At 35.3% G+C, this 27,606-nt stretch overlaps 1 protein-coding gene across 5 annotated transcripts in view; it reads right to left on the bottom strand.

Moving 5' to 3' along the window:
- Positions 1 to 27,606, bottom strand: part of STK39 (serine/threonine kinase 39) — a 302,226-nt gene that overhangs the window by 213,013 nt on the left and 61,607 nt on the right. For 4 of the 5 annotated variants that reach the window (XM_074303200.1, XM_074303204.1, XM_074303202.1 and 1 more), the window contains exon 2: positions 15,751 to 15,863. In XM_074303200.1, coding sequence (XP_074159301.1) covers positions 15,751 to 15,863 — 113 coding nt within the window. Of the gene's footprint in view, positions 1 to 15,750; positions 15,864 to 18,203; positions 18,342 to 27,606 lie in introns of those variants that run through there. The other variant, XM_074303203.1, reaches the window with a different exon arrangement.

Here is a 27,606-nt window from a genome sequence, read left to right as displayed (position 1 = left end):
TGCTAGGACTTCATGAAAAGATGTGAGCTGACCTCAGGATGTTTGTAGCATCATTTATATAACATTGTGCCACTGAGAAAATATACTCTGAGCACCAAACTACTGAGGAAACAAATTTTTAAAGCACCGTTTGCTCCAAACTTGTGAGCTGTCCAATGTAGAAATGAGGGTTCAAAAGCTAAGAAAGGGAAGATAAATTGTGAACTGTAAACCTCGATTCAAAATCTCTGACCCACTTTTCACTGCATAAGCAGCCAATGTTTTTTTTTATTGCCTTGAACCCTCCCCAGAGCATGACCTGGGTATCATACACTTTTGTCCATATTTCATTATGTCCTCTTGAACACTTGGGCACTTGTTATCTGCCATAAAGTTTAGAACAAGCTACAAACAGCGCCATTCTCAAATTTAAGAAGTTCAAGTTTCTCATGGTAGAAAAGACACATGAAGGCCAATAATGTGAGGGAGAGGCATGGCAAAAATGTTTGATGTGATTGCTATTAATTCAATTTAACAACCACCTGAAAGACCTTTTATGTGTAAACTGGGGGATGAAAGAAAGAATAGAAAAAAAGGAAGGAAAGGATGAAGGGAAAGAGAAGAAGGAAGAGAGGGAAAGAAAGCAGTCATTGCCCTTAAGCAGCTTACATTCTCTAGGGAAGGATTATAACATGGACACAAATAAACAGATGATAGAAAGTACATTCAAATTAACAAGCCAGTTATCCTGACACCTGAACCAGAGAAAACAACTTAGAAGCATTAACCTTTTCATCTCCAGAACATGTGTCTGGTTCTCCTCATTAGTGATGTCTGCCTCTTCATATGTTTTACTTAATTCCTACTCCACAGACATCAACTCAACAATATCATCCTGTACTTTGTATGTATCTCCATATTTTTCACTCTAAAATTCTGAAACTATGATCAGACATTATCAAATTGATTCTGCCATTACTACTGGAAGAAGTTTGTCAATTCTTCCTCTATGGCCCTACTCTATCTACCAATATACTTCCCCTTTAAGAATATAAGCTCTATGACAGCAAAGGCAATTTTCAAATCTCTATTTGCATCCCCAGCTCTTGGCACACCTAAGTGGTGCAGAAGATAGACAGCACCGAATCTAGAGTCAAGAAGAAACATTTTCTCAAATTCAAATCTGTCCTTAGATACTTACTAGCTGTAGGACCTTAGACAAGTCACTTAGCTCTGTTTCCCTCAGTTCCTCATCTATAAAATAAACTAGAAAAGGAATTGGCAAACCACTCTAGTATCTCTGCCAAGAAAACTCCAAATGAGATCATGTCAAGTAAGACATGACTAAAAAGTTACTACACAACAACAACCACAGCCCTTTGCACAAGTATAAAAGTTTGTATGAAAAGCATAAAAAAATCACTTAATAAATATTTTGCATTCGTGATACAAAGTAATTTCAAGAGCGGGGGGGGGAAAAAAAAAAAAAAAAAAAAAACACTAACCACTTAGAATGGGAGAATGCAAATCAGGAAAGGTCCAGGGAGGAAAGTAATTAAGCACCTTAGCTATGTTTTGAAGGAAGAAGATAGGATCAGGGTGTGCCCCAGACACAGAGTTAGCCTGTCCAAAGGGAACAATTCTGTGTCCAACTCTGGGTAGTCAAAAATTATACATATATTATTTAATCAAGTTATGATCCATACGCAGTTCCCAGAGTTCTCTCTTTGGGTGTAAATGGCTCTCTTCATCACAAGATCATTGGAATGGCTTCAATCATCTCATTGTTTAAAAGAGCCACTTCGATCAAAATTAATCGTCATATAATCCTGATGCCATGTAATTTCCTGGTTCTGCTCATATCACTTAGCATCAGTTCATCTAAGTCTCTGAGAGAACTATGGAGACTGAATGAGAATAGAAGCATATTTTCACCTTTTGAGGTTTTTCTTTTTCGTGTTTTTTTTTTTTTTAATTTTCCATTTTGGTCTGATTTTTCTTATACAACATGACATGACAAATACAGAAATATGTTGAAAAGTATTGCACATATTTAACCTGTATCAAAATTGTTTGCTGTTTTGGGAAAGGAAGAGGTAAAGGAGGGAGGGAGAAAAATTTAGAGCACAAAGTTTTACAAAAATAAAGGTTGAAAATTATTTTTACCTGCACTTACAAAAAAAAAAAAAAAACAAAAAAAACAGCTACCACCAATAAGATGCTTGCTCAGGTGAGAACTAGTGAAGTTATGGCCTAGTTTCCCACAAGCTCATCTTTTATATAGTCTCCTAACAAAAAAAAATGACTCACCCAAATTACAAGTGAGTCTTCATTTTTACAGAATTTGACAATTTGAAATAATGTGCTTATTTTCTTTATTGTACAACAACAAAAATATTTTTAAAATGTTTTCAAAGGAAACTTATACAATATACCACGATGTAAAAAAATATGTCATAGTTCATTAATTATATGAAAATTTTCTTACTACCAAAAGCAGATAGAGGAGGGGGAGAATTAACCACTTTCAAAGATGCAAGTTGTGAAAAAGCTACTTTTCATAACTCCTATGGTTTCATAGTTCTTCAGAATTATTAACACTATGAGAAGGAAAGAACTACTTCAATATATTTTTTTACTATAAGAAAGCAATGCCAAAGACATCAACAGCCCCCGGGGGGGGGGGGGGGGTTTGTGTTTTAAGTTTTCAAATCTAAATTAAAAAAAAAAAAAAAAAAAAAGAAAGAAAAGAAAAGAAAAACTTTAGCTTAGAAGGGCTACCCTGGGACCGTGGATCTATAATTAACAGAATAGAATAAATCAAAAGATGGTACAAGTTTTGCCCTCAATAATTTGAAAAATATCCAATATGCCAAGAAAATCACTGCAATTTTATTCTCTAAAAAACAGAAACCCCAAAATTTTCTAACAATTCAATTATCAAGGAAGAGAAGGGAACAAGTGAAAAAAAGAGGAAGAGAAAAAGAAAGTTAATTAACAGAAAAGCACTATTAAAAAAAGAGGAAGGAAGGAAGGAAGGAAGGAAGGAAGGAAGGAAGGAAGGAGGGAGGGAGGGAGGGAGGAAGGAAGAAGGAAGGAGGAAGGAAGGAAGGAAGGAAGGAAGGAAGGAAGGAAGGAAGGAAGGAAGGAAGGAAGGAAGGAAGGAAGGGAGGGAGGGAGGGAGGGAGGGAGGAGGGAGGGAGGGAGGGAGGGAGGGAGGGAGGGAGGGAGGGAGGGAGGGAGAGAGAGAGAGAGAGAGAGAGAGAGAGAGAGAGAGAGAGAGAGAGAAGAAGGAAGGAAGGAAGGAAGGAAGGAAGGAAGGAAGGAAGGAAGGAAGGAAGGAAGGAAGGAAGGAAGGAAGGAAGGAAGGAAGGAAGGAAGAAGGAAGGAAGGGAGGAAGGAAGGGAGGGAGGGAGGGGGGGGAGGGAGGAGGGGGGGGGAGGGAGGGAGGGAGGGAGGGAGGGAGAGAGAGAGAGAGAGAGAGAGAGAGAGAGAGAGAGAGAGAGAGAGAGAGAGAAGAAGAAGGAGGAAGAAGGAAGAAGGAAGGAAGAGGAAGGAAGGAAGGAAGGAAGGAAGGAAGGAAGGAAGGAAGGAAGGAAGGAAGGAAGGAAGGAAGGAAGGAAGGAAGGAAGGAAGGAAGGAAGGAAGGAAGGAAGGAAGGAAGGAAGGAGGAAGGAAGGAAGGAAGGAAGGAAGGAAGGAAGGAAGGAAGGAAGGAAGGAAGGAAGAAGGAAGGAAGGAAGGAAGGAAGGAAGGAAGGAAGGAAGGAAGGAAGGAAGGAAGGAAGGAAGGAAGGAAGAAGGAAGGAAGGAAGGAAGGAAGGAAGGAAGGAAGGAAGGAAGGAAGGAAGGAAGGAAGGAAGGAAGGAAGGAAGGAAGGAAGGAAGGAAGGAAGGAAGGAGGAAGGAAGGAAGGAAGGAAGGAAAGGAAGAAAGGAAGAAAGAAATTCCAAGAGTGAGACAAGATGTAAATAAGACCTTGAAGAAAAGGTACAAGTTGTGTCTGAAAGAGGGTAAGTAAATAGAGTTGCCAATAATGTAAAGGCTCAGGGTTTTTTGTTTGTTTGTTTGTTTGTTTTAAAATTCAAAATTAACTCTAAAGGCATAATAGAGACTTTAAAAAGCCAACCTACAGAGTATGGATTTTTAAAGTTTTCAATCAATCCTAAAAAAAGTAACAATGGGCAATCTCTTAATGGAGAAACAATCAAAGCAATGCTTTGAGAGTAATTAGTCTGACAATGCTGTGCTAGATTGGAGCAGAGAAAGGTGCAGAGATAGCACTTGTATTATACAGTTACTTAAAGGCCTGAATAAAGGAGTCTATGAATGTCTCTAAGACACTTAAGCCCCCACTCAAAAAAGCAGCATTTTCTCAGAGGTCCCCAACAGGTAGCTGATGACAGTGCCTCCTACCTCTCACCAAAACCTTTCCTTCAGTTCAATCTCTTCAAATACCAAAACTATGACTTGTAGGGAAAGTGTCTGTTTGTAACAGCAAGAGGAAGTCTCCTTAGTCTGGAGCTTCCTATAGCAATGCAATCAACAAGTGCATTTCCAAGTGGATGAAGAATTCATATTGCACTTATAGTGTTGAAAAGGAGTCTTAGAGTGACTTACTCAGGGAAACACCGATTTAGTACTATCAAATGCAAAACATGAACCCAAATATTCCTGGAGAAAAAACATGGTCTCTATCCACGATATTCAGAAGAAGGCTATTAAACAAATTAAGTTATTTCTATAGTTGAAACTCTCAAAGCAATCTTGCATAATAACAACATATGTACAGACTATATATGTTTTGGGAGCATTTCATGTTATTTTTTGCTCTACTAAGTCAAATGTTCTTGGGTTTGTGGGAGAATTGCTGTAATAAAGAAACATTTTGTTTTCTATAATATTTGTAACCACGTTAAACACTTCTCACTCTTTTCTTGAATATTCATGAAATACAGGCATAAAACAAACAATCTGAAGGTTTGGACCTCTCTCCTTTCCTGGCCACATGTTCCATTTTTAATGGCCTGCCTTCCTTATATCTGCTTTATATTACCTACTTTTCAAGGCTGTTGTAAGGAAGGCACTTTGTGTAACTCAGAGTAGTACAGAAATGGGAGTTAGGTACGTCTGTTCAGAAAGAAGTTACCAAATAAAGATTTGGAGAATCTCACCCAATTCTTCCTATAGTTCTTCTCCCTCCCTCTACACATGGTAGTCCAAAAAAGTTGCATTTATTTTCATGGTGATCATATAGATTATACTTATTATAAGCATTATAACAAAAAAAAAAAAAAAAAAAAGAGATGAGATGATTTAATGCCCTACTGAAACAATGCTTCTTATTGCTTCTAGGCATTGAATAGCACCACTTCTTCAAGTATCTTTATTTATTTAATCTTCCATTTACTTATAACCCCAAAACACCATCAAACCATGATTATTAGCAAAAAATATTTTGTGAATAACAGGTGATATTTTATCAGTTTTCTTTTCTTATTAATGTACAACTTTTTTTAGGAACAAAATAATCCATTTATAATAAATTTACCTCCATTCCTGAATGTACTCCATAAAATATATTCTTTTTTTTTTTTTTTTTAATTATATATATATATATATATATATATATATATATATATATATATATATATATATATATATATATATATATATATTTTATAATATTATCCCTTGTATTCATTTTTCCAATTTACCCCCCCTCCCTCTATTCCCTCCCCCCGACGACAGGCAATACCATACATTTTACATGTGTTACAATATAGTCTAGGTACAATACCATAAAATATATTCTTAATGTTAACTATTATCTCTATTAACACACTTGCCCCTCACAACATATTGCCTCTCTACTGAAAGAATGAACCCCAAAACAACATCAAATCATGACTTATAGTGAAAAATGTTTTATGAACAATGGGTGATATTTTATCAATTATTTTCTCATAAATGTGCATTTTTAGGAACAAAATAATTCATTTATAGTAAATTTATCTCCATTCCCAAATGTGCTCCACAGAATATACTCTTAATGTTAACTATCTGTTTGATTACTTTGTCCCAAAAGCAACTGTTTTCTAAATGTATATTAACTTTTTAAATACACATTACTTTATGAATCATGTTAGGATAGAAAAATCAGAACAAAAAGGAAAAACCCTGAAAGGGAAAAAAAAAAAAAAGAAAAAAAAGTGAATATGTTGATTTACATTCAACATCCATAATTCTTATTCTGCATACTGACAGCATATTCTATCAAAAATTTACTGGGATTGACTTGGATTATACAATTTAAGTGTAAATGTATGGTCCCAATAAACAGATAGTTTGTCTGCTATTCAACAGGCCAGGTAGGTCTGAAAATGTCTTTTGACAGCCCAGATCTGGAAAGAAGTGAATTGTTCACCCTCGCAACTCTCAAAGAATGCCTACTAACTTCTTATCACCAACTTTGGTAAAGCTAATACTCAGATAAAGAAATCAGAGGTGCTCACAATCCTGAAGAGGCATGATTTTTTTTTTTAAAGTTCTACTGAATTAAGTGTATTTTATTACCTTAGCAGAACAGAAAAATTGTTAAGCCAACCAGTGAGATTTCTGCCCTTATGATGGAGTTCAATGGGAAAACAGTTCTGTCATGAAAAACCACTTTCCAGTCAATACAGTTGTCTACTAAGCAAGATTTTGGTCTTTGGTGTTTGTGTGTTTTTTTGGACTGGAGAAGCCCATTGGTATAGAAGATCAAAAGGCAGGAACTTTCTCTACCAGTGTAGACTGGCACTTCTCTGGCAACCTAAGGTCCTAAAGGTCTCTTGGGAAAGAGAGAAGTTATGACATTTGCCCATGGCCAGTCACAAACACAGCACAGATCCAAGATGAGACTTAAACCCAAGGCTTCCCAGCCATAAGGTTAGCTCTCTAGCCACTAAGCCACACTAACTCTCAAGGGTTACTCATAGTAAAAAAGCCAAAACCCAGAGAAATGACTTTAAAGGTAACTCAGCTAGTCAGCAGCAAAGCCTGGGGTAAGATCTCTTGTCTCCAAATATGCTCACTGTATTTCTACACACCATAGACCTCAATGGGCAAATAGCCATAACCTGAATCTACTTTTTCTAAGTTCCCAAAGGTAACACATGTTAAAAACCCGAGTTGAACTGTAAAGATTTTTCCATAATGCAATCAAATGCTTACCTTTTCACTGCAAAAGGAGGGAGAAAAGAGTTCTCATTGGCCAAAGGGCCATGATTTCACAGACTAAAACATCATTCCTTCCTTCTCAACTGTCCAGGGTTTCTGTCATTATAATGACTGCTCATAAAAGCAGAAGAGAAGGAAATTTGCTGTTGCTGAGTAACAAAGATAAAGATGTGGCACATCATATGAGAGAGGACTACAAAGAATCAGATTTCTGAGCTTAGAAAAATCAGACTGAAAGGGAACAAGATTAAAGACTTCAAAATCACAAAGAAAAACTAACAAAGCACATTAGTTAATTATCTAATTTAAGCTTTGAGAGGTAAATGCTATAGATATTATTGTCCCCATTTTAAAGATGAGAAAACTGAGGTTCAGAGATATTAAATGACTTGCTCAGTTACATTTATTAAGTGGTTGTTTCAACACAGATCTTCCCATCTTTAAATCGAGCATTCTACTACACTTAAAGTTATAATGTGAGAGTAAACAAAGACCATAAAAGAGGGGGCACTCCCTGATATATGAAAATGCTAAACTACCTAATGGAAGAACTGGTCATTTTTACTTTCAGATCTCTCTAGCAACTAGTGGATACTAGTTAGTACACAGAAGGCACTTTATAAAAACTAGCTGATTCAATTGACTGGCAGTCCCCCAAGGTGGTATAAAATGAAGGTATACAGCTTCAAAAAAGGTTTGAATAAATTCAGATTAACAGAACAGCTTATAAGTAGACGTCAGAGTTATGTAGAGTTTGCAAATGAAATAGAGAATACCATGTTATTCCAGTGTTTTTGGTGCAATTTCAAAGGGAGTAATACTAAAGGAATAATTTAGTCTGATTCAGTCTTATAATACAACTATGGAAACAGACTGAGAGACAGAAGAGAAAGGAACAAAGACAGAGAGGAAACATATCAATTATTGTAGTTGGGTACTATCTAAGACAAGTAAACTGAGTCTTTCAAAAATGATTTGCTGAATTATTGGGCTCTCTTCTGATAATAGGATAGTTAAGCAATCAGAGACCTAGGTGTTTGATAAAGGGTTATTAGAAAAGCAGCCACATTCAAAGTTTTCCAGTAATTTAAGATTAATTGGAATTTACAGCCATTTTTAAATATAAATATTCCCTGAGGGAGTCAAGTAAGCCTAATAGTCATTTACATATTAGCATGAATTACTTCAATTAAAAAATAGCCTCATTTCCATTTCCCAATTTTCACTTAGAAGGGATAGAGAAGCTACTTTGTTTATAAGACAAAAGAGGTAGAAAAAAGAAGATGGAAAAAGTGCTAAGGACAAATAATTTTTTTTTAAATTTATCTTATTTATCTACTTTCTAACAAATCTATGCCTCTTAAAATCACCTCTTAAGTATCATGATTGTTCCTGATCATTTTGCATTTGGTAATGCATTTATTCCACAAATAATTACTGAATAATCCTACAGAAGCTATAGAATTACCTCCCTTTAAAAGGCTAACCACAAAAATATATAAAGAAGTTATAAAATACGGCCAGAAATTATAGTACATTCGTCTTTTCACACCTATGCAAAGTTTGGCTAACAAAGAAAAAAAATTATAATAAATTATAATTTTATTTGTTGTATTTTAAAGTTTGCAAAGTGTTTTAAATATATTATCTCATTTGAACTTCATAACAACCCTAAGAAGTACTTAATAATATTCCTATTTTACTGATAAAAAGACTAGATTGCTAGGTTGCCCAAGTTATTATTCAGTTACTCAAGTATTAGAGAAAGGATTTGAATCAAAGTCTTCCTGCCTCCTATCTAACAGTCCAGCATTCTACATACTACTTCCTCTCCAAAAGAATAAATACATTGAGATAAATTGAATGTTATCTCTGTGGCAAAAATAAATACATTTGCTTAAAAACTTTCAGTTAACTCATGGCATCAAATGTGTAAAGACTTAAGAAAAAGTATCCTTTCACCAAGGTAAAAACATTTCTATATATTCAATTCTCTATTTCTACATTCTTCCTTCTTATATCTACTGACAGCTCACTTCTCAGGTCACTGTAACAATAACTAATAATAAAATATTGCAAATCCCTCTTTAATCTGATGAGTTTCATTAAAATTTACTTAGGTTATTTAGCACCAATGATGTCATCTAATCCACTTACTATCTCCATATCTTTCTCTCTCCCTCTTAACTCTAAAGCAAACTAACTGGCACTCACTCTTTGTTTCAAACTTTTGAAGTATTTTTATGTAAATGGCAGGTTCTGGTAATGTTAGTGTCTGTAGATACCTTTTATTCCCTTATAGCTTTCCAAAAAGCTACTTAATTCAGTCTTTTTTTTTTTTTTTTTTAGTTTGGTTACCAGGTTTCTACTTCAAAATACCCTTTATTATTAAAACAAATAATCAAAAATAAATTGACTTAAAACCAAATAAATAAGTGATTTTCTTCATACACCATGATTTTACAGAATAAAATATATTAAATAACTAAATTTCACCTTCCTAGGCAAAAGCTTCAAAATAGAAAGCAATCAAATTCTGTTTATGCCTTAAAATTTTTTGTGTTAGAGAACTTCTCTCTGAGATGCCTACTATTAGGAGAATAATAATCATTTTACTATCAATCAATACTAATCTCAACTTTAGGTAATCACAGACGATTTTTGCTATAGGTTAAAAAAAAAATCAGCATTCAATGATTCTATATAGTTTCCTCAGCAAGTCACTAATCCTCCACAATGGATGGATGGATGGATGGAAGGAAAGAGGGAAGGAGGGGGGAAAGGAGAGAGAAAGGATGGAAGAAAGAAAGGAGGGAAGAAAGGGATGAAAAAAGAGAGGAAGGGAGGGAGAGAGAAGGGGGAAGGAAGAAGGAAGGAGTAGAGAGAAAGAAGAAAGTAAAGAAGAAAGGAAGGATGGAATGGAGGAAAGGAACGAGGGAAGGGGGCAGGAGAGATACAGGGAGGGAGGGAAGAAAGAAAAAAAGGACGGAAGGAGGGAGGGAGGCAGAAAAGAAGGGAGGGAGGAAGAGAGGAAGGAAAGAGGGAAAGGAGGGAAGGAAGGAAAGAAACAAGGAAGGAAGGAAACAAGGAAGGAAGGAAACAAGGAAGGAAATAAGGAAGGAAGGAAGGAAGGAAGGAAGGAAGGAAGGAAGGAAGGAAGGAAGGAAGGAAGGAAGGAAGGAAGGAAGGAAGGAAGGAAGGAAGGAAGGAAGGAGGTTAAATGGAGAAAGCTATGCCAGATAGCTCAAATCTGGCAAGAAGTGAGGAAAAGGTTAACATTAGCATATACAGCCTTCCCATGACATAACACTCTCAGCAGTTTGTGACTCCAGCTACCATTGTTTCTTACAAGAACAATAGCTTCTAGTTAATACATGCCACAGTTTGCAAAAGGATCTAGTTCACTGACCTGGAAGGAAAAAATCCATGTATTAATCCTGCATATAATACACATATGGAGAATGAAGGGATTACTAAGATGCCTGATATTCAAACACTGTCAAAACTTGAATCCAGAAAGATAATTAAATTGCCAGCAACTACAGTATTACAACTTAAAAAGGCAACCTGGCTTCCCAATTTCTATCAAAAACATTACCAGTCTTCCAATTTTCCAGATCAATAATGTGGCATTATCCTTAACCCCTCACTCTTCCTCACCTGCTACATCCAGTCAAAAAACAATCATACCATTTTTACTTCCATAACATCCTTTTCATCTGACCTATTCTCTCCTACATAGCTATCATACTATTTCAGGCCCTCACCACCTCTCAACTCCTCAATGATGTCCCAGACATCCCAGACAAAGTCTCATCCTCTCCACTATTGCCAGTGTTTTCCATAAATGACTCCTTTACTCAACCAACTCCAGACCGAAGAAGCTACAATGCTATGTTTAGCATGAAAGCCCCAATCTACCCTTCCAGTTGGACATTATTTCCCATCCCACATCCTGCCATCCTGCCAAATGAGTGTTCTCTCAGTCCCTCACACTATATCTTCCATCTCCAAGACTTTGTTCTTCATATTTGTAATGAACATTCTTAGCTCCAAATTACAAAGACCTTCAAGTCCCTCACTTCCTTTAAAATGCAGTGCCAATACCTTTTTATGCAAGAAACCTTTTTCTACTTCCCCAAATGCTAATATTTTATCTTCCCAGCTATCTTGCATTTAACAACTTTCTTAATTAAATATTTATGCTGTGTATACTTACATATAAACTTGATGACTGCCCCATTAGAATGTAAGTTGTCAGAGTAGCAACTGGTTCATTCTTTGTAGTTGCATTCCTACTGCCTGGCACATAGTAAATCCTTAATAAAATATTTATTGATTGACTGATTATAAAGCTCCTATCATTGTAACAAAATTTAAAAAGATAAATTTAGGTTTGCATTTTGAATAAAATATAAAGAATAATATACACATGTATACATACATATATTATATATATAACTTGCATCATTCATATTACTACATGATACAAAAACAATAATGAAAAATTCATAAAATTGATCAAAATCCTCATAAGATTTACCTCCTCATAAGAGAGGTAAAGGACTACTAGGAAAAGCTGTGGTATACACCATCAGACACAGTCCAATGTACTTAGCAGAGATATATACTTATGTAATTTAGTCAAAAGAGAGGATTCAACTTAGGAGGGTATTTTTCCTCCTCAGTATGAGGGTGATATAATCACAATAAGGATAAAATACCTTTTAAAAAACAATAAGAATAAAATCTACAAATCTCATAAACTCCCCCACTTCCCTTCAAAGCAACAAAGAGTTCTTTGCAGAGAGACATTGGCCCTTACCAGATAATGCCACCAGAAATGCATCTTGCTAAGGCACTTACACTGTACTTCCTGGTTAGAGTAAATAAAAAGGGAAACCATATTCTCCTTTATGACTCTCATTAGGGTATTCTTGTCTTTCCCACATTCTGAGATTCAGTCCCACTAGTGGTCTTCCTCCTATTCTCCACACCTTTGCACTAGCTACCCCCACACACCTAGAATGCCCTCCCTCCTCATCCCTTGTTTCTTTCATTCAACTTGACTACCACCTAATCCATGAAGCCCATTATGAGCTCCCTAACTGCTACTGCCTTTCCCCTAAAAAAAAAAAAAAAAAAAAAAAAGAAAAATCACTTTATTTTATTTGTCCTTTTGTATTTTTAATGTGTACTTAATAAATTATATTTGATTGATTGATTAGGGCCCTATGTATACCTTAATACTGGTGATGATTTCTGGATGTTTTTTTTTTTTTTAATGAGTCATCATTTTTTATCTACCTACAAAAAATTATCAAACAATGAATTACTTTGAAATATTACAAAAAAAACAGTGAATCTTTCTTTTCCCTACCAGGTAAAGTGACTTTGAATACTGGAAGAAACTAAAAGGGAATTACTTCACCTATCATTACTGACCACCATGCTCATAACCAAACAAAAGCAAAAGATGTTCAGGATAATTTAATAGTGTAAGTATATAAGTTTGGCAGCTACATGAAAGATAAACTTTTGAAAGCAGTTTAAAGCACATGCAAATTAAAAATTAACACTGGATTATGGTAACCCTTTCTCCTTAATCTGAGTTATAACCAAGCAATCTATTGTTTCTATCCATGCATTATGTTGCCTAATTTAAATTATAAGACTGAGCAGATCTGGAAAACTACAGTGCTATGTCTGAACTCAATTTAAACTATAGTGTACTTTAATTAAACCTGAAATAAAAGCTATATTCTGAATGAAGACAAAAAGCTCTTGTTAATGACATTTCATTCCCAGTACAGAATATAACAAAAGCTTTCTTCATTTGGAGCCAAATGTCATTATACTTTCTAACTTGTTTGGAGCTGCTAGACTAATATTTGCACTGGGATTACTATTTTAGTAACCAATCAGTTAACTCCTCTCCTGCAGTTTTCCAGAAATCTCATGTAAATGGCCAGAAAGGAGAAAAAATAAAATTGGCAAGCACAAAGATAACTTTATTTATGAGATTAAATTCTCAAACTCTTCCCCACTTGCTGAACAACTTATAACCAGGAGCCAAGCAGTTTATTTATTACTGACTTATTTGTGGGAAAATCAATCCTTCCATCAATCAACAAGCATTTATGAAATACTAACTATGTGCCAGGCACTGTGGTGAACACAAGGGATACAATGAAAATTAAAAAACAGAAACATCAATTTACCACTCCTTTTAGAGCTCCAATCATTACACTAAGAATTTTATTTACAATAGGAAGCGCAGGATCGCCTACAGGAAAAATAAGCTCCCTCCCAATAGCCAAATCCAAGCTCCATGCCAATTACAAATGCACAATGACTCATGAGTCTTGTGAACCAAGATTCTGGATAGAGAGCCAAAAGTTCTAGGTTCAAGTCCTGATTCTGCTCTTACTATCTGTGACCTTGGGGTGAAACAAGATTTTGGAGCCCCAATGTTCTAGTTTGTAAGACAGAGACACTAACCCCTGCCCATCTTCCACAAAGTGATGCTAAGAAACAAGTCACTACATGAAAACATCTATAATATTTGTGTTCAGGACTTTTCTTGACTTCTCTGAGCTGTAAACCTCACTCTCCAATTTCCTGCTAAGTATTTATACCCCAAAGTCCCACTATTACCACAAACTCTTTCTCTGCTGCCTTCTTCCATTTCTCTTTCCTCTCCTTAGCATCCTTCATCCAACCAGCTGCCAAGTCTAATGAATCACAGAATCTCATTGAAATAGCCTGGTCCCTTTCTTTAAAGCAGGGGTGGGGAACATTCAGCCCACAGGCTACATAAAATCCACAACATCCTTTGGTCTGACCCAGCCAAGCAACCAGAGTTGATGATGAGCTTGAAAGCTAGCTACAACAACTTCGCATTCTTGAGTTTTTAAGTTGATAATTTTTTTATGATCCACAAATGATATAAATATTCAAACGGCCCTTAGCAATAAAAAGGTTCCCCATCTCTGATTTAAAGTTTAAGCTTCCCTAGAACTGAACTTGATAGCCACAAGATCTCAAAGACAAGGGTCCTTCAGTAAGAATAAGTAACCCAATTTCCCTAGGTCCAGTGCACCAATAATTACACTTCCAACATCACTGACAGGTAATCATCCAGCCACAAGACTTTAAGTGGAACAAAGATAGCTTATTTAACTTACAATTAAGTTTGTTAGAAAAGATTTTCTTTCTTATATCAAGCCTAAATCTTTTTCTCTCCAACTTCTATTACTCATAATTTCTGTCTCTGGGACCAGGGGAAAACAAGTCTAATATTTCTTTAATATGATAGCTACTCAAATACCTAAAAGATAATTATCACATACATATGCTTCTCATCAAGTCTTTTCTTCTCTAGGTAAAGCATCATCCCTAATTACTTAAATGAATTTCATATGACACTAGCCAGATCTTCCATCATCTTGGGCACTTGCCTCTGGATACTCCCCAAATCATTCATATCCTTCCTAAAAGGCTGTGTCCAGACCTAAGCACAACCCTCAGGATATGTCATGCCTATGGACTGGTCCTGTAAGAACTTAATGAAACCTAACATCACATTAGCTTTTTAGCTGTCATATTACTTTGCTGACCTAGTCTGAGATTGCAGTTTACTAACATGCATTTTTTTTCCTAATGACTGCTTTCTCTTCTGTCTTCAATATCCTAAAGTTGTAAAGTGTTTTGTTTTTTGGTTTTTTAAAGATCTAAATGAAAGATTTTACATTTACCCCTACTCATTTAATAAGTATCACTGAAATTACATTGAAATTACAGGTTCAGAATGGGAAAAAAAACCTCTGAGATCCAGCCTAATGTTCTAGCATGTAGATAGAGATCTCTCTAGGTATCATCCAATATGGTTAACTATACTTCCTATATATACTTGTCAGTAACAAGTCTGATAAGCATGCTATCTTATATCTTTATTCAAGTTAAAAATTAAAATATTAAAGAGCACAAGGACCAAGATTTCTAAAGCATTCCACTGAAGATTTCTTAGTGGTTCTAGGATTTTGCCAGGTCTCAGAAAAACTCACTGACCAATAATGGTATGCAGTCTCCACCCTCTTCTTCTTTAGAAAAAATGTGTACATTTGTCCTTTTCTTGTCTTGCCGCTTCATTATCATTCTATCTTCCAAACATGATGGAAAGTATATTTTTACCCATTTCTTCTACTTTTTATAACCTACCAATCTATCTACCCCAGGTTCTAGTGAATGTATTCAATTAGATTATAAGTTCTTTATGGGAAAGGATCGAGTTTCATTCATCCCTGTATTCCCCGACTTAGTACAATATTTTGGACTTAACAATTGTTTATGGAATGCTTACTAAATTTAATTAAAATATCATAAATGTTAGGTGTTATTACTACAAGTTAAAAATTTGTTCCTTAAGAAATAAATACTTCAAAATGAATATACCCAAGTTATTACTCCCTTTCATAATCTGTTTTATTAATCCAGGGAAGGGGAAACAATAAGAAAAAGAAACCATCATTTGATCCATTCATGTTTACTTACTAGTAGCTCATCCATGCTCGTCTGGCATTTTTCTAAATTGATGCGTTTTATTGCAACTCGTTCTTGGCGGGGTTTGCATAGTGCAGCCTGGACCACAGCAGTAGCGCCACTACCTGAAAGAGTTAAAGAGTCAAGAGGTTATCAAGCTGACAGTTACCCTTTAATCTTTGTTAGCACTTTTATGAATAGACCTATGTATAAACAAGCAGTCTTACGAAGAGGATTCCAAATGCCTTTCTAAAATTATAAAGGTCATTTTAAAAAAAGTACTTATTAAATAGCAATAGAGAACCATAGGTTATTCAGAATTTGGGAGAAAAAGGTGGCATTTTCTAGGTACTTTCAAGTTCATTTCTCTGCTTGACCAGCTCTTAAGTTTAACAGGTAAATTCTATGATCTGGTTAAGTAAGTCTCCTTTAAGTGGTTCAACAGACTAAGCTTAAATTGAGTCCTTGAAACCTATAATTCAGATTGTCAAACATGAGAAACTAGGCCAGAACAGTCCATTTTAGCTGACTGGTAGAGTTCATCAAGGAGGGAGATTTGAAAGAAAACAAATGAGACAGTATCAGATTATGGTATGTGTTCTTGAATGCCAAGCAGAAGAGTGTAAAGCTTCCTCACTAGGCAAGAGAAAGTCTTTAATGTTTGTTCAATACAAGAATGACTTGACCAGATTCCTTTATTAAAAAAGATAAGTCTGTCAATACTGTGAAAAACTGTGCTGAAACTGGAAAGAGAATGGTATCTGGGAGACTCAAGAGTCATCTTGATGCAACAGAAAAAAAGAGCTGCCTTTAGAGTCAGAGGACCTTAACTCAAAATCAAGTCTGCTACTTACTACCAGGGTGACCTTGGGCAAGTAACCTCCTGGAGCCTCAGTTTCCTCATCTGCAAAAAGTGGGGTTTGGGGTAGAAGACTTTTAAGAACCCTTTCTATCCAGAGCTAACAATTATACTGTAAAGAGTACAGGTAAGTATCTCCTCGGAATAAGGCAGAACAAACTTGATCACTTGTTGGATGTGAAAGATCCATGGCTTTCAAATATGGTAAAAAAAAAAAAAAAAAAAAAAAAAAAAAAAAAAAGGGGGGGGGGGGGAGAATGGTCACTATCCATAATAGAAATAATGAAATTAAAAGAGGTATCCAAAGTCACCGATGGTGTTTAATGCCAATGAAATAATAGTTCAGGTTCACACTAATGCTTCTTTGGCATGTAAACAATTTAGTTACTGAGAGGAACAGAAAAAGTACATTCATGTAAAAAAAAAAAAAAAAAAAAAGCAATTTAAACAGTTTTCACACATACCATTCTAAAGAAGCTTTAAGGCATAAATACAGGCTCAAGATGAGATGGTTGCAGTGTGATGCAATCCATCAGCTCATTTACATATGAGTCTTCTCATGGTTTTTAAATGATATAGCTAATAGAGAAACAGAACTATTTGGAGGTTACAGAAAACGTGTGTACTTCATATTATAATTGCAATAGTTGTACGTACATTTGGGGTTTTTCCAACTACTCTTATAATGAGATCTTGGAAACTATAGGAGAAAGGAACTAAGTAAATCAGAAGAATGAGAAACTAATGTGAGTAAACACAAGAGAATCCAAGAGAGAAGTTGCTGCCAGAAAACAGAATATAGAAACTGACTTGACCTGAGCAAAACTGATAGGCAGAACAAGTTCTGCATCTCATTCAAGGAGTAATCTGATTGGAGGTGACTGCTGTAACTTTTGGAAACTGGCTAACAGTATATCTCAAAGAGATCAAAGAAAAAGGGAAGGGGCACACACAGTGGGATAAGAGAAGGGTATCCATTCCACATTCATGCTGTACTGCAAAAAAATTTTTCCAAAATATTTAGTGCAACTCTTCTTATGGTAACAAAGAATTGGAAACTGAGGAGATACTCATCAGTTGAAAAACAGCTAAACACATCATGGAATATTGTTGTGTTATAAGAAATGATGATGGAATGGCTAGATGGCACAGTGGAGAGAGCACCAAGCTCTTAAGTCATGAGAATCCGAGTTCAAATCCAGCGTCAGACACAACATTTATTAGCTGTGTGACCCTGAACAAGTCACTTAATCCCAATTGCCTCTCAAAAAAAAAAAAAAAAAAAGAAAAAATTCTGAGCCAGATGCTTTCAGAAAAACCTAGTAAGACATAATTATATGAACTGATGCAAATTGAAGTGAACTTTAAAGCCAAGAAAACATTGTACATAGTAACAGCATTATTGTAAAGATGATCAACTATGAAAGATTTAGCTAGTCTAATCAATATAATGAATTAAAACAATTCCAAAAACCCCATGATGAAATATGTGATCCACCTCCAGTGAATTAAACTCTCTTTTTTTCACTTTTTTTGTTTTTCTTACTTTAAAAAAAAAAAAATACGGAAATAAGGGACATCTAAGTGGCAAAGTAGATATGCTGACCTGAAGTCAGGAAGACTGAGTTTAAATTCAGCCTCAAGACAGGTACCACTTGTATGACCCTGGGCAAGTCATTTAACTGTTTGCATCAGTTTCTTCATCTATAAAATGAGCTGAAAAAGGAAATGACAAACCACTCCAGCATCTTTGCCTAGAAAATACCAAATGAGGAAACATCTGAAACAAATGAACAGCAAAATATGAAATATATTCATGTGCACAATGAGTATCATAATAACTTTACTTCTCAATGGGGCCTAGGAAAGTGAGAATTGGGAAAATCTAAATTTAAATATATATAGTATACTTTAGTATACTTGTGGCTAGATGAAGAGTCCAACTGCATAGTATATAACAACAGTATAAAGGCACAACAGCAATAGTGAAGCAAAGCTATCTACTGACACAAAGTCCATTCATAATAGGGCTCTGTGTCCTACCTAGCCTCCTCCATGTCCTAGCCTTCTGGACATCTCCCAAGCTCAGGAACTCTGTTCCAGAAGGTGAGCGCAAAGGATTGTTGTTCTGCTAAGTTCAGGGCACAGCACTTGTTTGCAGGGCCTTCACTCTGGAAAACAGGGAGTCTCCTAATAGTATCTTGACAAAACTGATTAGAAGCATCAGAAGTCTTGAGCTCACTGCCCTTTAGCATCTTCAGAATGTCATGGGAAAAACTCCTAAAGGACCTGACTGCATTGCCTTCCACTTCCCTCTGGCTTTGTAGAAAAATTCTCCTACTACAAAGGGCAGATCTGGAGAACGGCTGGTCCCTAAAATGGCTTATAATATTCTTCCGAGCCCAGGTAAAAGAAGAAACCTGAAAGCCACAGTCTCAGGTTTCAGGCTGAAGTTTCATTAAAACAGTACAAATGCTGCTTAACTTAATACTACCTCTGTGACCCAAAAGCAGCAGAGAAATAGCCTTATCTGGCTATAGAACAGAGAGGCTCAAAAGGAAAGAGGTAACACATTGTGCAGACCATTTCCTAAAAGGGATTCCTGACATTCAGGCCTGTAGTTCAAAGCTGCCAACTGCCCTGAGCACATGGGTTTCTCTGTAACACGCTCCCCCATACAAAGTGTGTATCCTGATGGGACGTGACTGACTCAAGTTCATGGGTGAGCCATGTAGATGGCTTTTACCTACTACTGTATAAACATGCTTATTTCTGCTGCTGTGCAAAACATTTATTTCTAAATAAGGCAATAGTGTCATTGTAACTACTTTGTCTAAGTGGGAAGCACACCAGTGGGTGCTCAGGAATCACAGTGTCCAGATAGTAAGAGTGTATCCCCCACTCCCCAGCACCCCAGAGTTAGTTACATTTATGACTAGTAGTTGGATAGTACCCATGTGTACTCCCCAAAAGTGGGTAGAGGGACAGGAGTAAAAGATCTAACACCAATCCCTAGGGGAAGGGAGTAAAGGAAAGGGGAGACACAGACGCAAAGGGGAAGAGAAAGATATCCACTCCACACCTATGAGATACTGCAAAGACTACTTTTCCAAAATAGTACTATGGGTTACTCAGAAAACAAAGTTCTTAATATTGCCTTCAGTTTTTTACATCATTTCCAGGTGCTACTTAAAGTAAGGTAAAGAACAAGGGCAGAATTATTCTATAAGTAATTTCCACATCACTAGTTTGATTCTGAGTCACAAGAATGACTTTTTTTTTAAATCCACTATTTTGGGTGACTGCCACCTTGACTTTAGTAAATAGCCATGAAATGATAGACATATAAATCTTCCAGGGAGATAAATACAATGAATAACAATATTAAATGTGACTAAAGTAATAGCTAATAAATAAAAAGAAAAAAATAATTTTATTACAAACAAAAAAGTCACTATTCCTTTCAGAATATATTCTTTAAAATAACAGACAATCTCGGGCTTCCTTTAATTTTTGCCTTTTTCTGTTTTTTTTGCAGGGTAAAGAAAATAATATCCACTTGCTGAAATTTCATTGCTAGTTATCCAAGTACACTCAAAAATGAAGAGAAGATGTTTCAAGAGAATAGGAGTGTTTCATTCTTGTTTTTTGCATCATCTCCAGTGCCTAGAATATAAGTAGGTATTTCATAAATAAGTTAATATTTATATAGTACTTTTAAGATTTGCAAAGTGCTTTACATATTATCTTCATTGAGTCTTACAACAATTCTAGACGGTGAGTGCTTTTATTATCCCCATTTTACAGATCACAAAACTTAAGTCAGTCAGAGGCTAAGGGGTTTGCCCGGGTAGTATTAGAGGCAGAATTTGATCTCAGTCTTTGGGACTCCAAGTCCAGCACTCTATTCACTACATTACCCAACTGCCTCAATAAATGCTTGCTGAACTTAATTGCATGTTTATATTTTTCTGAAACTGAAATAACTAAGTTTAAAAAGTAGTCAGTGAATTAAATCAAGTAACCTGGGTTCTTGCTTTGATGTGGATTTTTTTCAGAAGGCAGGTCATTTTCTCTCTGGATCTCAATTCCCAACCTCCCATGTAAAATGAAAGGGTTTAGATTAATTAAAATCAGCTGTTCTTAACCAGGATCTGTGGACTTTTTAGAAAATATTTTGTAAATGTATTTAAAATTATTTCCTTTGTAATATTATATATTTTATTCTATGAATTTAAAAATATTATTCTGAAAAAAAAAAGGATCCATAGGCTTCATGACACCTTGGTCTAGATGACTCAAAGTGTCCCTTTTAATTTGAACATTCTCTAATTCTAGGATACCTTCTCAAGTTGATTTACCATTTACTGCCAACTGTTTCATCTTACTATCTTTCTCTAAAAGAGGAAGTCTTATCAGAAATATTCCTTTATCTTTAAGTACTCCCACTTACAGGAACTTCTGGTACTACAAGCTACTATATCAAATACCCCTGCCATCAGAGGGGCACTAAGAGACAGATGTTATACATATATCTCACTGTGTTCATTCCTTTATAAAACACACATCTCCTCTCTTCCTTTTAAGTTTCTTCAGGAAGATCCCTGTGACAGACATGCCAAGGACACAGATTCATCAGGGCTACATTCAAGCTGGCACCAACAGCCTTGCAGCTGCTGGGAGTGACCCATGTTTGGTCAAAGGAGAAAAATCAAATAATTGAATTTTCTTCCTGCTTTGTGGTAGTCACAGATTTCGAGAGAACTGAGCATTAAAAACCTGAGAGGGAAGGAAAACAACCTCTCAGCAAAGTATACTTAAATTTCACTGACCTGAATAAGCTACATTACCTGGGAAAACCTGACTTGTTAAAACATTTGGAGGTCACAGACCTTGCCAATGAAAGGCTGCACTTGAATAGAACTCATCAACAACCATCTGATAATACCTCAGAAAAACAAAGACTAGCCTGGGGTTCTGATTTTAAGAGAGATAGTCAGAGAGGGTGTAGGGAATGAAATTGGAATAAATATAATTAAACTCACACTGGTCCACAGCAATATCTAAGATAGCAAAAAAATACCCAACCTACATTCATTCATTTAAGGAAGGAGGAATATAAAGGGGGTGGGGAAACTACCAACTAACAAGAGGAGGAACAAGGAATTATGGAAATGAGTATTGGGGCATTTAAAAAGACTTAATCTATACACCTTTAAAAGTGTGCTGAAAAATACAATTTTAATTTTTATGATTTGATAAGATTACATTAGAATTTAACATTAAGTGATCCACCTTGTTTTATCCAGGAAGCTAAGGAATAAATTCAAAGAATGATTCAGTGAGAAGAACCAACAGAAAAGGGCAAAATAAAAAATTGTCCATGTCCTCAAAAAGCTTATTCTCCTAATATGGTTCACAAGTGAACAAAAGCAAATACAAAAAAATTTAAGGAGGGAGATGGAACTAACTATTAGCAGCATAAGCTGGAGAAAATGCCACTGAGTTGAGCTTTGAAAGAAGCTACCATTTTCCAAAGGTCTGGGGTAAGGAGGGTGTAGTTGGACAGCTTCTACAAGGTCTCCAAAGGTAATTCTGAGAAGAGTGGCTAGACCATGAAGAGAGCTGATGTCCTCTCTCTTCTTTGGCTTATGTTAAAATAATGAGTCTAAAAGTGTGAATGGCTTTAAACTACTAGAATGTATATTGTTTCCTACAGGGAATAGGGAACCACTAAAGATTCCTGATTAAAGAGGGTGGCAATGTTATAAGACTTGAGCTAAGAGCGTGGCAATGTTATAAGACTTGAGCTATGTAGCAAGACTCTTTCTGGATGCACTGATATAAGGAACCGGAGAGGAAAGAGCCTGACATTAGGCAGACCACATTTGGGGGTTACTGCAATTGCTCATTCTAGTATAAAAAGTATCTAAATGGTTGTGGTGGGTTTTGTGCATGAGAGAAGGGAGCAGATAGATAAAAGTCATGATGGAGATAGAAATGACAAGGCAAAATGTTGTGGAAGCAGAATATAAAATTCCAAATAATCCTCTTGAGAGCTCATAGTCATTTTCAAACACAGGGCCTCAAAGTATCTACTGTAGAATTGAAAATACCTAACATTGGAAATTCAGAGCTCATAGAATCACAGATTTAGATACAGAAGGAAAGTTGGAGATCACCCAAGTGCAAACCCTTCATTTTTACAAGTGAGGAAAATAATGCCCAAAGAGATTCAAGGACCTGCCCTGAATCATATGGGACATATGCGTTCACCACTCTTCCTCATAATTTACCCAAGGATGCTGCCCCATCAGTGACTGAAAACCCCTCCCACCCCAACATACAGACTGACTCATAGACCTAGAAAGACTGGCTATTAAGAAAAGCCCACCCAGAGCAGAAAAGTCAATATAGAAAAAGGGAAGAATTAGAAATTGTTCATTCCTTATTATTCATAGTCTACTTCAGACTTTGTTATTAACTAGCAACATTTTGATTTCAGTTTTTGTTTTTAATGTTTAGGGAGGGGGGAATATAATATCTCTGAGCCTCAACTGCTAAAAATCTATAAAATAGGATCATTATTTCTGACCTACCTTACATATATATTGAGAGGATCATAAGGTTTTATATATGAATGAAAATGAAAACTTCTTGAGGTTCTCAGAAAAGTATATGAGAATACTTTTTTGTTATACTGCAGCTCTTTGTGATTAATTGGTTTGGAGTAGAGCTTTTTCTTTTTAAAAGAACAAATAAAATAATCTATGTTCATTAAGCAGTAAGCATATTATAATATGCAAGTAAAAATTCTTTATGTTCTCGTTCTTTTTTTTTTTTTTTTAAATGTTGTTAGTTTTTTTCTAAAAGGGAGTGAAGAGGGATGTTTTTGTTATCTCCATTAACAAAGTGCCAAGAGTTACTGCTAAAGAGATTTTCCCAGAAACCTGCACCTACACCAATTCCAAAAGGAGAACCAGGTATAGACACTGATTGGTATAAAAATACAGACCCAGGAGCTAGAGATGTGGATAAGAGCTAGAGTGCCACAAATCTTAACAATTTCTACTCTAAATGTTCTTTTGAATCCCCAGCCCTGAGCATGGTGACATAGTGGAGCAATTGCTTAATAAATATTTGTTGAGTTGAATTGCATTGTTGTGAAGACCTAATATATCACATATAAAAAAATTGTCAAAATAGAATTCTAAACAAAAACTATTATCAAAATGGAATATTTGAATAGATGGTGTCAAAAACTTAAATCTTAAATAACATTCCCAGATAGCTACTACTATAATTTTTTTAAAAAATAAGGGGCAGCTGGGTAGTGCAGTGGATAGAGCACCAGCCCTAAAGTCAAGAGGACCCGAGTTCAAATCTGCTCTCAGACACTTACCACTTCCTAGCTGTGTGATCCTGGGCAAGTCACTTAACCTCAATTGCCTCAACCAAAAAAAAAAAAAAAAAAAAAAAAAAAAAAGACAAATAGCAGAAAAAAAAAATTTTTTTTTAAAAATAAGTACACGCAGTAAGCTATTCTAAAACATTTAAATTGTTATGGCGAACAGAAGATAAAGGTCCTGGAGCAATCACAGACCTCCAAGTCAGGAAATAATTAAGAAGTACACTGGCTAATAATCAAATAACCTTACTACAAAGCAGGCTTTATTTTCATATACCAAAAAGCTAACTTTGAGATGTTTTCTTGCTATGATTTCATGAAATAAATAAAATCTCATGATCTGGTTTGGGTGAAAAATGTCCTATTCTGTTCCAAGGAATTCCTCTACTCCTCCCTAGTTAAAAAAAAAAAAAAAAATCTATTCCATACACTGATTAAATCAACTAAATGGAAGCCAACATTCCACAAGGGAATGTCAATTCTTATTTGTCCAGATAAACAATCACTTTTGTTGTTGTTGTTCAGTTGCATCCGACTCTTGGTGACCCTATTTGGAGTTTTCTTGGCAAAATATTGGAGTAATTTGCCATTTCCTTCTCAAGCTTATTTTACAGATGAGTCAACTGAGGTAAACAGAGTTAAGTGGCTTGATTAGTAAGCTAGTATCTGAGACAAGATTTTAACTCAGGACTTTGAAACTCTAGGCCTGAAGATAAGAGATCCACTAGCTGCTTAAATTATCACCACTACTCTCTAAAATCAAGAAAAAAACACAGTTGTCTGCAGGTCCCCATTCCACCTAAAATGTTTACATTGTATTTCAGGAAGAAGTCTTTAAACTATAGTACCAAGTGGGCAAATTAAATTCACTTAGAGAAAAAGGTTGAGAAGTACACTGAACAACCTGAATAAAGTAAGTCTGGGACAGGAGATAATGTACTAAGGTGGTTCAGTTCTTCTTAAAATAGTAAAAAAAAAAAAAAAAAAAAAAAAAAAAAAAAAAACCTTCTATATGAATGAAATCAAATTCTAAGTGCAGGTGAAACAATTCAATATTTTTAAGCACCTACTATGTGCAAAGTAGAAAACCTACTAGATAAAGAATAGATCTCAAAGTCACAGAGAAGAGGATCCAACATCAGCTCTGACACAAACTGGCTCTGTGTACCCTAGACAAGTCAAATAACTACTCAAGAGCCACCAAACAATTCTTTTAAGAATTTAAGTTGCCAAGAAAGAACCAATATGCATTGGTAGAGAGAGGGAGTTTCCTCACTGGGAGCTCCTTATGCCAGAGATCTAACTCCAGCCCCCCCCCCCCCAAAAAAAAAAAAAACAAGTCACTGGAGTATACCAAAATAATGCTCAAAGCAGCCCTATTACATTCTTCTGGGGTGATATGTCATGAACAAAAGTAATAAGGGTTTATACTGGATGCTCCACTAATGCAGAAGAGCACCCTCATTACAATAGTCAAGATTTATACAAAACAACTCATTTCAGTCAGCAAAGGCCTCATGTAGGAGTTAATAACTAAGCTATTGAAAGTAAGTTGGGATTCTTCCATAGAAAATGATTTCAGATAGGGGAGAATCATACTAAGTAAAAAGCCAGAGACAAAGTGGGGAAAGGCTAGGGAGGTATATAATTGTTTTGTTGTTTGGGGGATTTTTTCTTAAATCACAATTTTATGAATAATTTTCTTTTTCTATAATATTTAAGTGAAAATTTGATATTTGTTAAGTTCAGTTTGCAAAAACAATAAAGCATAGTATGGGATAAGGGGATTTGGGAGGTGAAATGTGGTTTCAGAGGACCAACTAATAGGTCTGTTAACATTAAAAAAAAAAAAAAAAAAAAAAAAAAAGACGAGAAAAGTAGCCCACCAAGCTAAGAATTTTGAATTTTATCCTAAAAGAAAAAGAGAACCATTTAAGATCTTTGAATAGAGAAATAATATGGTCATATTTGTGTTTTAGGAAAATGACAATCACAATACAAATGCCAAGCAATGAACTGCCAAATGACAAAATTTCAAATCTGAAAGAACCTTCATAATCCATCTTGTTCAACCTATACCTAGACAGGAATCACATCTACAACCTAACAAAATGATCTTCCAATTCCTCTTGATTATCCATAATAAGGGAGAATTGACTATTGTGGTAGCCCATTCCACTTTTTGCCAGGAAGCCAAAATAGACTTCTCATCAATATCTACCCATTGATTCCTGGGCCCACACATGGGCAAAAGAAAAATCTAATCCTTCCTTCCATGTGAGTCTTTCAAATATCTCCAAGTAAGATGCAACCTCTCTGTTTTCTCTAGCAGATCAAATCAACTGTTGCCATTTCCTACTATATATCAGTCACCTTTTTTGCTTGGTTTTTTTTTTCTATTTTGCCAATGTCTTTCCTAAGATGTGACTACCAGAAATGAACACAATACTCTAGGAATAGTCAGGAAAGAATATAGCAGAACTATTGTTTTCCTTACAGTACAAAGAAATCCCTTTATTAAATCTGGTAGGTCTGTTAGTGGCCATGTCACAGAACTTACTCAATTTAAAAACTTGTAATCCCCTAAAATTTCCAAAGCTTTTTCATATTAACTATTACCTGATCATGACTCCACTACCCTGACTTATTAAACTCAAATGTAGGTTTTTACATCTTTATTAAATTTAATGTAATCATTCTAAGGTTTGTTGAAATGCTTATGGATCTCTAGATGTCATCCAGCTTTGCACTAAATGTTGAATGATGTATAAACAGGACATTCTACTTCATTTTATCATAGAGCAATGTAAGTAGCACAAATAAACAAATTACTTTTCTACATAAATATAAATAGTGTGGTGTTTTTTCATAATAAAAAAGGCACATTTCTCTTTCCTCCTGAGATGAATTCCATACTTCAGGAAACAGAGGAAATAATCCAAATATCATACAATCACCAACAGACTTTATACAAACCCTTAGTACTTTTAATTATTGCTTGTGCTATGCCTATCTAAGGGTTAACCCAAGACAAAAGTTCTAGCCCTCAAAAGGTTTGCTTGTCATTTGTGGTACAAGAAATATTGCAGAAAAACTTTAAACCTCAAAATGACAGCTCCTTATTGTCAATAGTAAAATAAAGAACTTAAAGTTAAGTTCAGTATAATCTGTAACTTGTTAGAAACAAAAATCTTTTTTTTGGGTAATACTTAATGTTTTGTTTTTCTGGAACTGAGATTTCACATGTATAGGAAGTAACCCATGTGGAAAAATTCTTCCAATAATAATAATTCTTTCCAATAATCATCCTTAACTTATTTTAGTGAGTTGTCTAGGGTTCCAAGAAGTTAAAGGTCTTGTTTGTGGTCACAAAGCTGATTTGTGTTACTGATCCAGAATTTCTTGATTTCAATGTTGGCTTTCTATCTACTGTGGCACACTAGTTCTAAGAGTTCTGGAAACAAAATCAGAAAAAGTTAACATTTTCTTATATAAAACCAATCTGATCTCAAAACGTCAAGAAAGCTAAAATTATCAAACTAAGAGAATAATGGTGCTGATATATGAGGCTGGATTAATATAAATAATATGTATCAGGTAA

Source organism: Sminthopsis crassicaudata, chromosome 3 (genome assembly GCF_048593235.1).
Source record: "Sminthopsis crassicaudata isolate SCR6 chromosome 3, ASM4859323v1, whole genome shotgun sequence".
In the NCBI taxonomy this organism is placed as follows: domain Eukaryota; kingdom Metazoa; phylum Chordata; class Mammalia; order Dasyuromorphia; family Dasyuridae; genus Sminthopsis; species Sminthopsis crassicaudata.
This window is presented reverse-complemented; position numbering and strand designations above follow the sequence as displayed.